Genomic DNA, 11,016 nt, shown 5'->3' with positions numbered 1-11,016 from the left:
CTTTACTTCATCATTGCACCTTTCTTCACGAGACCTCTTTGGATTTTTTCTTTGTCTACACCAGGCAACTTCCACTGCCACTTAACCTCCCCTGGTTGACTAGAGAAGTAGTGGGTGTATACTTCTCTAGCTGCCCCAGCCTCATCTGAGAAATTGCGAGAAAATTTCGGCTGCATCGAGAAGAGTAGCTTCTTCGAAGCCTCCGACGTTTCCGCTCTCCAGGACCCTTCTGTGGTGTTCCCGAAACAATCGTCCTTATCTGCATAGCCTTCGGGATGCTCGCGGTGTTCCAACAGGTAGTTATGCAACACGCACGTGGCCTTGACGACGTAATCCACATTTTGTAGAATCAGGTTGATTGTCCGCAAGAGGATCCTCCACCAAGCCGCCATTATGCCGAAGGCATTTTCAGTGCACCTTCTGTGGGGTGGAACAATGAATGTGGACAGATTTTGTAATTCATGTCGTCACAGTTGTTGCTACATGTAATGTAAGCTAGCGAACTAGTTATCTGGGCATACCTTCCTCGGCTGAGCCTGTAGTTGAACACCCGCTTCTCCCCGGTCAGGTCCTTGGCGGGATATGGCCGCAGAAAATCGGGCCTCAGCTAAAACGCTTCGTCCCCGACGAAGACGTGAGGGGCCAGTCGAGGATCCTGGCACCGGGGGAGCTTGCCCAGGTCGGGGAGGTTGAGGGTGCCGTTCTCGAGGGCTTGCCCAAAATCGGATGACTTGAAGACTCCCCCATCGCTCTGCCGTCCCTCGGCCCCAACGTCGATTAAAACGAAGCGGTAGCCACTATCGACGACCGCCATCAGCACTATGGAGAAGGTGTGCTAAAAAGAGAGGTGTTGTGGTTAACAAAACTGCTCATGATAACATTACACAAAGTATCACATGTTTGCCTAACTTCAGCTTGGAGATGGTCAACTGAATAATGTTTATACATTCATCATTATTTGCAGCTGCAGTGCCACAATCATTTTCAGATATCATCAAGTTAACCATTCCTTTAGTATTTCTTATTCCAATGCCAACTCGTGCACCAATTAACTCTAAAGCGTGGTTTCAAACCTTTAACAGAAGCTACAAGTGCGAGCTCCATGCTTTCAGCGTCGCTGCCAAGCACGCGCGCTCGTGCGGTACAAGCACTGTTGAGGGCCACATGCTCGCGCTTGTAGCATCTGCTGCGTCTGGACTTCAGCTGAAGCAAAGTATAGGACAAATTATACTAAATTTCAGCCCTTAAGTACATCCTGCATTTGTGCCCATTTTGTTATATTCATAAAAAGCAAAACATGGAAGAAAGCACTGTTGTATTCATGCCGTCTATGCTAAATGCTATTCTTCTGAAAACTTTTCCGGCAGTTGCAATTTTCTTAATAGACTGCTATATCGCAACCTCACTAAGAATGTGAGTAGACAATGCATGCTTCAAATTTATTTATATATTTGTTCTATAAAACAAAAACAGATACACATGCAAAACGTCTTAGGCCCCAACTACACGGACTGTTTTTTATGTGCTTCACCAGTGTCAATGTCTCAGCATTAGCATGCACCTGATGTGAGATAAGGCAGTGTACTGGTGCTGGACAAGAAAGGTTCTTTAGTACTTACAAGCTTTTAGGTTTAATGTTGCAGTACAGAAGCTGTACCCTCAATCTCAAAACATTCATAGCTTGCTGCATAGGCCACACAGAGACTGACTCGGAAGTTCCAGCAGTTGTACTTAGCCTTACTTCTGCCATGCACCAATCTCCAATTAGTCTCTGCACAGCAAGCCACTTCCGGTGCCGACACCGAAATCTGGCCGGGACAGACATCGGCACATTGCATGAAGAATGCCATGTGGTTGTGGCTTTAGGCATTCCTCAGCAAATTTCCTGTTACTTTTACACAAACTACACAAAATTTGGGCCGTTAGAATTGCTACAGGTTTGTGGTCACCTTCAGTTTCATGTTGATTCTTTGTTATCTTACATTAATTTTGCGAAGCATTATTCACTATAATCCGTTTCACGATAAGATGGATTGCAGTAAAACTATAACCACTTTAGCCAATCAAGTGGTCTGTGTATGTGAGGTGCCTTAATTCACTAGGCGTGTATCCCTTTAGCCAGTTAGAAGGTCACATGGCAAGCTTGAACTCTGTATTGACTTCGGTGACTTGCAGCACCGGCTGTAATCCATTCTAAGCTGAACAGGCTATAACAGTGGTCCCAGGGGTCAAAAAGCATGTACCCACGTGGTATAATCTGCATAAGGATTTCATAAAAGCTATAGAAAATTCACAGCACAACTGTCAAGCCTGGATTCTGATCATTTACAAACCACCAAGCTATATCTAAGACATGGTGACAAGGACTAGAGACATACCTTGTAGTTGTTATAGGTGCTGCCAGAGTCCTTGGGGCAGGTTATCGCAACGTGCTTCCCGTCCACTGCTCCAAGGCAGTTGGGGAACTGCCACCTCCGCGAGAAGCCGTTTCCCACTTCGACCCATTCAGCCTCCGTGGGGGGCTGTATAATAGACAACATTTATTTATAAATTTACAAATCAGGCTATGGCTTACCAACAAAACAAATTTTCTTCACTATTATTGGGGGTGGAAGAGGAATTGGCAGTGGAAGTGTGTTACAATACTTGTATGGCAGGCTCTGACGTTATGAATTCAATCCTACTGTTACCAGTCCACTATCACTACCGGTTACAACTGTCACATCACCTTGTATTAATGTTTACAACACCGAGCAGATTTACCCCATACACCCTTTTAGTTTACAAGATTTTAGATGGCTATAATTTTTTTGAAGCCTAATTACTATGTCGACGACATGGATAGCCTTGACAAGGTCTGGAGGCAATAGTCGGTCAAATGTGACGACTGCTGTTTAACACGCAGACAGCTGTTTGAATGTGAAGATGCACTGAACGTGAACCGGGTGGGTCGGACCACATGGTGGTGCTCCCGAGTTAATGTTGGAACAATACAATCAAATGTTATGACAAGAAGACTCCTTTAATTCACTTTAAGTGCATGCTGCGCAGGCGATGATGGTCTGATGGCGACTTGTTTTCTTTTTTCACGGCATCTATCAACATTCTCGGTAAGATCGGGTAGGCAGGAGACATGAAAACTGATCATGACGCCTTTCCCAGATCTTTCAGTGCAGCCCAGACTTGTACCGTACGCATTGCAAGTAATCAAATTACTTGTAATCGATTACTTTTTGGAGTAATTTTGTAATCAGTTGATTACTTTTATTAGGCAGTAATCACAAGAGTAATATGATTACTTTTTGAAGTAATAAAATTACTTGTAACCGTTACAATTTGTCCACGGGACCCCCCCCCCCCCCCCCCCCCCCCCCCGAAACGCGCCATTTTTTTATGGAATGACAAAAATAAAATTTGCTTTTTTTTTTTTTTCGAACGGAATAAAGAAAGATTTTTGCGGAGATGTAGGAAACGAGGTCAATCTCTTTCTATGTACAGTTTCTGTGAAATCTCCGTTTTTTTTTTTTTTTTTTTTTTCGAGCTTGGACTGGGAGTGGGAAGCCTCAGGAAAGCCACAGTGCGTGACAAAGGCCATTCAGGGCGAAGTTTGAAGAAGCAGATTGTAGCTTTGTGAGTCCTTCGTTCAAACTAGCCCCCTCAGGCACACACACGCAGAAATAAAAAATAAAAAAATCCTGCTTAGAATACCTACTCACAGCCCGTAGGGGAACCAGAACCGAAGAATGCCTAAAGCGGATGCAAAAATATAACAAAGGCAGTTGAAATATTTCCCCATTTCCCCTACGTGGTCTTTGTGACAAGCAATGTTTCGAGTTGAGAAGTGGTCGGGGCGATCTCTTCTGCTAATGGGTACTACACATGATCCGTTCCAAAACCTGGAGCAGCTGAGCTCATTCACATGTGAATAATAAATGAGTGACGCAAACTTTGAGCGACAAACCTTGCTCAAGCTTAAGAAGATCTAGAACCCCCTCCGCTTCCCCCCCCCTCCCCCCCCCCCCCCCCCCCCCCACACACACACACACTGGCGAACGCCCAAATCATTAAACTTCAAACGAATTCTATGCTTGTGTCCGCATTGTGAAGGTGCAACGACCACGAAGAGGGAGCCAGTTTTTCTTCTTCAATACTTGTGCAAATGTGAATTATAAGTTGGAAGTAGTTCATTGTTATGAGCGCTACAGATGTGTCTTCACACAATAAAGTAATCGGAAAAGTAACGATTACTTCTTTAAGTAATGTCCAATTACTTTTGCCGTCGAGTAATCAAGTAATCTAATCGAATACTTTTTAGCCAAGAGTAATAGTAATTGTAATCAATTACTTTTTTTTAGTAACGTGTACAAGACTGGCACTGCAGCCCCAGTCTACACAATACCGCAAAACCTTGGGAAGGAAAGTTTCTAACAAGAAAACATAGCAATGCCCGGCCCGCATGCAATTTTCTGCTCACACCTTGAACTGGAAGTGCGCCCCAAGCACGACTGCTGCGGCATGACGTAAGATAGTTGAGTTGGTGTGTAGAGTAGACACAAAGGGAGAGCTTTGTCTTCCTGAAGCCACAAACCTTCAGGCTCCGCCTTGATTAAAGAGGATAGGTACCTTTTCACTACATGCCTTTGTCACCACTCTCACCACACTCTGTCCCAGAGCTTCAACCTACCAAGGTGCATAAGGGCGCACTGCACATGATCGCTTTTTTGACCGTTCCATAGCCATTAAGTGGCTAGTTGTATGCAGGCTTAAGGTTTCTGTACTGACACGTCGCCAGGGATTACGAAAACAAAACCAACTGATGGCCGGATGACAAGACTTTGTGCACCAATTTTCCAAACGTTCTGATGTGCTAGATTCGGTGTTCCAGATGAACTGTTATAGTTGTGTGAATTTTGGGGGTGTATGCAGAGCAACAAAACATGTGGAGAAACTGTCTCACAGTGAGATATGGAGCCAGAAACCAAAAAACCACCCCTCAATTCCCGTTTTCCACTTGATAAACAAAAACACTTTCCTGCTTTTTGCGAGGACTAGCGAATGGTAAATTCCGCTCGCAGGTCTCGAGTGCTCCAAAAGCGCTCCCATTTGGAGCGCGCATATTCTGCTCGCAGATCTGGCTCGAGTTGGTCATCTTCCGCTCGTAGATCTCTGGCAGCGCCCGCTCCACGGAGCGCATCAAACCCCACCGAACTTGCTCTGCGGGATTTCACAGATCTCTGCAGAAGTTGACAGAGTGGCCCACGTGATTTCCGTCTAAATCGGCAGTGCGCATGCGCGGCGAGGTTGGAGAGGTCGGCGGCACCGGCGGGCCGGACCGGTCAGGTCATAGAGTTGGATTTGTGTGGGTGCGTCGGTTGTTTACGCGGGATTGTGACAGCTCGAACGCTTCTACCTCGCGTAGATCAGGGATACAAAGCCGGGACTGTGGAGCGTGGTAAATCGTAAGGGCTGACATCTGTGATCGTGAAAGGAAGATCGCCAAAAAAGCCGGAAGGAGACGCAAGGTTAAGCCCGTTCATTCTACAGCCAATAATTGTTTACCTTTTTAGACTGGATTCCGCCGGCGTTTTCCAGTAAAATAAAGCAAGAAGTGATTAGGCAACAACCGTGCAAGTGATGGTTTGTTACCTCTGTGTTTATTAAAGTCGTACCAGAAATCTTAATTCCACCGCTGGCAATCGCTGTCCGTGCCCCGCCGCTCCGAGGCAGCCGAAAGGTTTGTGACGGCGCCGAACGCGGACGCCTTTGTTATTTGTGACGTGGGCGCCGTGTACGTATATTTTCGCCCGGTCTATGTCGCGTGTTATTTCTGCAACTAAGCAGTCACAGTCGTCACTGGTCGTTGTAAAGATCAGTCGGCTGAAGCGTTGGTGGGCTTGTCAAGTTTGAGCAGCGGCCATTTTGAACGGCGGAGGGGGAAGCGGTGGGGAGGGGGGTGGGGGAGGTCGCTCCAAAAATGCAAGTTTATCTTCCCCTTGTCGATTCGTAGCGGGTTTCACGGAGCGAAATTTTGCCTCCCTTGCGGATTTCGGAAAGCGCTCCGGATCTACGAGTGGAATTCACCATAAGAAACACGATCCTACCGGGAGAAGAGAGAGAAGTGTGAAAGGGAATCAAGAGAAGCCTACAGGAAAAGGGTTTTCCTCGTGGCAGATAATTCTGTAGGTCTGCCTTGAAAGCAGCATTGCAAGGCAAGATGAGGGGCAACAGTGCAGTAGTGCACCGAGGTGCTTGCCAGGACTCACGGGAGGCAATGTGTGGATGGCATGTGAACTACAATTTGCCTATTCGCGACTCCAGCAAAACGGACGCCACCAAGCGGGAAAACCGGGAACCAGCCGGTCCAGGTCGCTCCGCGCCCCTCCGCGTCTCTTGTGCCTTTCGCGGGCAAGTGTTGTCGGCGCGATGGCGAAAAGTGTAATTTCACAAAGGTCCGAAAATGTCTTAAGTTTGCCTGAGTGTTCATTAGTGTGGTGAAGCCTCAGTAGATTGTTTCCTTCCATCACGTGTTTGAAAGCCCGTTTACTCCGCAACACACGGTCGCGTGCTTTCGATTTCTTGGATGGGGAGGAATCGCGGAAAAACGTTTTGATTTCTTGTCTTTCTCGAATCACATTCAAAGTGACGACTACTTGGCAACTGATAAGGGGCTTCTTTGTAAGGATGTAGAACAGTGGGAGGACGACAGGCGAGGCATTACACTGAAGGGAACACCAATGCTGCAGTCAAGTGAATGGGAAGGTTCGATAGCTGCTTTTCTTCAGTTCGGTTGTGTTCGATTAGCTTCAAGTTTGAGCCACCCACGCCGGTCGGTGCGTTGGCTATTCATCTTGACTGCTTTTCGTCGAAAAAGCCTCTGGACCACTCTGAAAGAGTTGGGCTGATTTCGCAATTACTTGATTCAGAAAAACTTGCTCGCTGCAAATGAAAAATGACGGAAATTTTCTGTTTTCAAAAGGTGGGGGACGCGTCTCGCAGCGTTAGAAGCTGTTACGGCATTTTGATCTATCGCGCCTCCAATATTTATATTATACCTCCGTCGAAGTCAGCAGCAATATATGTCTACATTGCTCAGGTTGACCCGCCACAAGAAATACTTATTTTCTCCGTTCAGGATCCAAAGCAAAGTTCAATGCGGAGAGGTTCTGCGTGAACTCCAGTGAAGACTCTCTTCAGTTTGTCTCCGTGCTGCCGGTTAGAACTATTTGGCTAAGTTTAAGTAGTATCTCTCTGTCTGTCAAATATACTTTTATTCAGCAGTTCACCTAATAGCTAGTCAACTAAGCTCATATTTCAACCCGAAGAATATACTAATACCGCTTTAGTGGGACCCCCATAGTACGTAATATAATACATACCCGCTCGTCTAAATGATTCCTCGATTACTACTAAAACCTGAATTGAAATACGAGTATCAGCTATTTAGTGGGGTGCCGGAGGGTTAACATGATCCTTGGCTCAAGAAGCGCTGCTTAATTTTCGTAATTTTCCTGCAGCCTGTGCTGTTGACCGAGCAGACGACTGGAGCTGTTTCTTAAACGCGGATACGCACGAAAGCTCGATTTCGCGGACAGATTAGTCGGATGGTCGAGGCATGCTAGTTGGCTGAAAATTACTGTCGGCGGAAAAATTCTGCGGTCATTGCCGCTTTTCTTAGATGATCAAAACTGATTAGTATATTACCGACTCTCCAGAGCCCATATGGTTTCGGTTTTGAAGGAAATCTCCGAAACGACAGTTTGACATGAAAATAACAAAAAACACCGGGAAAACAAAACTATGCTCTGCGAGTTTATGTGCACCGGCTACACTTCACCGTCTCAGTTCAAATAGCTATAAAATTGGGCATTAAACAAAAAAAAAATCTGTTAAATTGAACGCGCCACCTGTTCAGGCGGCCCGGCCGAGCCGACGCGACCTGGACTCAGCCGCCATGTTTGTTCGGTGGTGGCGCCCCCTATAGGTCGCTGGAGTCGCGAATAGCCTACAGATCAGAGTCTGTAGGTTATGGACACCTCCAGCGGCGTAGACTTTCCATTTTCCCGGGAGGGGCAGGCTGAGTTCTCCTTGGGGGGGGAGGGGGGGGGGGGGGAGGGGTGTTGCGCGTTCCCTTCTCGCCAGAACTGGAAGCTGACGAAAGCACGCTGGAATTCCATTTCCCATGTATTTTGTCAATAAAGGCAACGTGGGTGTTATTTTGTTCACATGCTGCTACTAGAAGCTCGTTACATGGCACGTAAACAGCGTCTTGGTAAGGATCACGGCCCGGGCCCCTTGAGGGGCTCTGTCCCCCCGATTTCACCAAGGGGGGCACGAGCCCCAATGCCCCCCCCCCCCCCCCCCCGTAGTCTACACCTATGGACATCTCCTAACAAATTAAATTTGTCACATCATACAACCAGTATTAAAAATAAAGTGCTCACCTTCATGTAAATGGGGCACAGTCTGGCCCAGAGGGCGCGGCAGGTCTCGTGAACAGCCAGCCGAGCTGTTTCCAGCCCGACCCTGTACGCCAAGGCCACGTCCTTCACATCTTGACCGGATGCGAGGTAGCTGAAGTAAAGAACATATTCAATTACAGGATGCAGTTAATGCACATAATTTTTAGGTCTTCTTTGTAATTCATATCATTAATATTCAAAGCAAATCGCAATGCTACTGCTATAGCACACTTCTGTGGTTAGAAAAAAGCAAATTCATAATCCCGACATGGGGGAAAAGTAGTTTTCTACTTGCATTGAGTATGTTTATGCTCCGACGTCTACAAACCTAACGTCCGACGACGTGAAACGACGTTCGTCGTCCACTTCGCCACGCCGCGTTGGGAAAGGAATTGTCAACCGTGTTTATAGTCTGGCGTCGTTCAAAGCGCTCCAACGAATTGCTTCACATTGCGCATGCGCGTCTCCATGGCAATTGCGTGGTTTGGTCTCGCTGGTGGCGAATTTCCGCTTCCGTTCGCAAGATACAGCTCTGCCCGGCTGTCCTTCGACGGTGATGATGAAAGCAGTTAAATGTGTCAAAAGCTGCGATTCGCGGCAGTTGATATTTCTGCACTGTGGTATGCTTGAAAACGAGGAAATAACGAAGATAACTTGCATAGAAACACATTTATTTCCTAACGAAAGTCATACGTGGTCAGCGAAAGAAGAACAATATTAGCCGGTCATGGTGTCGACCAACATCAACAAAAGAGAAGTAGTTGGTGGTTCGGAGCGACCAGCTTCTAACATATGTCCTGCGCACAAACCTCATGACTAGCCTTTTGCGTCGAAAACTCACGGATATGACGCCAAAATGGGAAGCCGATGTTCGTCGAAAAGCTTCAAGCGCGTCCGCGGTGTCGTTACGCCTACATATTTAACGGCTCCGAGACAGGTGTACGTCGACGCGCCGGCTCACTCCATCGAGCAAATGGAATCGACAGAATGACATCGGCAAACTGTGCACAAACACAAGCACATCCAACTCACCAGCGGCTACACTCCATGACACAAGCACGAACGGCAGGCACACGAATACACAACTCCGCCCGACCGATGCCCGACTGGAGAAACGACGGGAGCACGGCAATCACAGGAGCTGGCGTGAAGGCTTCTGGGAAACGACCGTCACCAGCCGCCGCCGAAATTCGAGCAGAGCCTACCTTGTCGAAAGCTTCGTCGACGGTTGCCGAGGCGCGCTACGTTACGTTGCGTTGCGTTCGACTGTTGTCGAAGTATAGAAGCTCCTTTCATAGCAACGTAACGCGACGAGGTCGGGCGCACGCGCCCGTCATTGTTACATTGGAGTATAAACAAGAGCTCAAACGACACCGCAGGCTAGGTCAAGAGAACAGGCTGTCTGCCTCTGAAGAACCATTGCCATTCACGCCTCAGTAGGAAACTACACATACCTCAGAGTGATGGCGAGTCGCTCTTCCGATGCCAGGGGCTCACGTATGCAGTGCATGCGCTGCAAATCTGCCGGCACCAGCTCGTGCAGCTTGTCAAAGGTAGCTGGGCTCATCCGATAAAACTTCTTGAAGAACTGGTGGTCTCCTTGTCTCATCAGCTTCATTTGAGCATGAAGGAAAACCTTGTAATTAGCTTGCCTGGTCAATATACAGCTTGTTTTGGGAGAAAAGAGAACCATGTTTTTCTGACAGTAAATTTAGACTACATCACTGAACAGTGTCTGTGTCCAAATGTGGCGCAAACGTTTTCAACCAGATGCCCGATTTTCATTATTTTTAATTATGGACATGAATGGCGTCTTTTACTGGGAACCTTGTCTATTTTCTCAATGAAGGCTTACAAAAATCGCAAACTTGTTTTAAATCAGAGAACGGAAAGATCTGAAACTTCGGCATCTGGTCCCAACTGTTACAATTCTCTACTTTAGTTGGCCAAAATAAGCGCCTAAGCGACACAAAATATTATTTAACTGTACATGTAAAGTACAGGAAAAACAGTTTTTGATTTTTCTTGATTTACTCAGGTGAGCAAATCTTTCCACAATTTTAGTGAAAGCTTCCACCACCTTCAGGAACCTCCGTAGTAAATCCTAGAGCATACGATTTAAGAACCCGATTTGTGCGGACAGTCTAAAGTGGGATCGAAGCGATCTCCGCCACCGCCTTTGGCATGCATCGTATCGTTTGCAGTATCGTTTTCGGGGGTGTCGGAAGTCTACTAAAGGTCTATATTTATAAGCTCTTCTACTTACGGCAGTGTGGTAGAGCCCTTCCTCCTTCCTCTTGAGAAAAATCGGGCGAACCCAACAGGTCCGCTCGCTCCGGTTCCTCTTTCCTCGCATTAATCGTAGCAACGCTACCTTCTTTCGTAGCAGAAGCACTTGTAGCTCGAGCTACATCCTTGCGGAGTCCGGTAAAAAAACACAATGCAGAACGGACAGAAAAAGGAAAATACTGGAAATAACTAAAAACAAAAGTACGAGGAACAAAGCTGAGTACCAGGAGACAAGCAGCAGACCGTCAAAACTAGCAGAACGGCGCGC

The 11,016-nt window shown here is 47.0% G+C and overlaps 1 protein-coding gene and 1 pseudogene across 1 annotated transcript; both read right to left on the bottom strand.

Annotated features, from left to right (window-relative positions):
* Window positions 1–2: 2 nt before the first annotated feature.
* On the bottom strand, window positions 3–814 carry LOC121837276 (annotated as a pseudogene).
* Window positions 815–2,366: 1,552 nt separating this feature from the next.
* Window positions 2,367–10,077, bottom strand: LOC121837275 (protein ANTAGONIST OF LIKE HETEROCHROMATIN PROTEIN 1-like). The gene is made up of 3 exons (XM_042292861.1): window positions 9,914–10,077; window positions 8,442–8,571; window positions 2,367–2,522 (listed from the first exon to the last, which is right to left on the bottom strand). Exons 1-3 carry the CDS (start codon window positions 10,075–10,077, stop codon window positions 2,367–2,369), a joined length of 450 nt encoding a protein of 149 aa, XP_042148795.1.
* Window positions 10,078–11,016: the final 939 nt, after the last annotated feature.

This window comes from Ixodes scapularis, unplaced genomic scaffold (genome assembly GCF_016920785.2).
Source record: "Ixodes scapularis isolate PalLabHiFi unplaced genomic scaffold, ASM1692078v2 PGA_scaffold3__209_contigs__length_174095766, whole genome shotgun sequence".
NCBI classification, from domain to species: domain Eukaryota; kingdom Metazoa; phylum Arthropoda; class Arachnida; order Ixodida; family Ixodidae; genus Ixodes; species Ixodes scapularis.
This window is presented reverse-complemented; position numbering and strand designations above follow the sequence as displayed.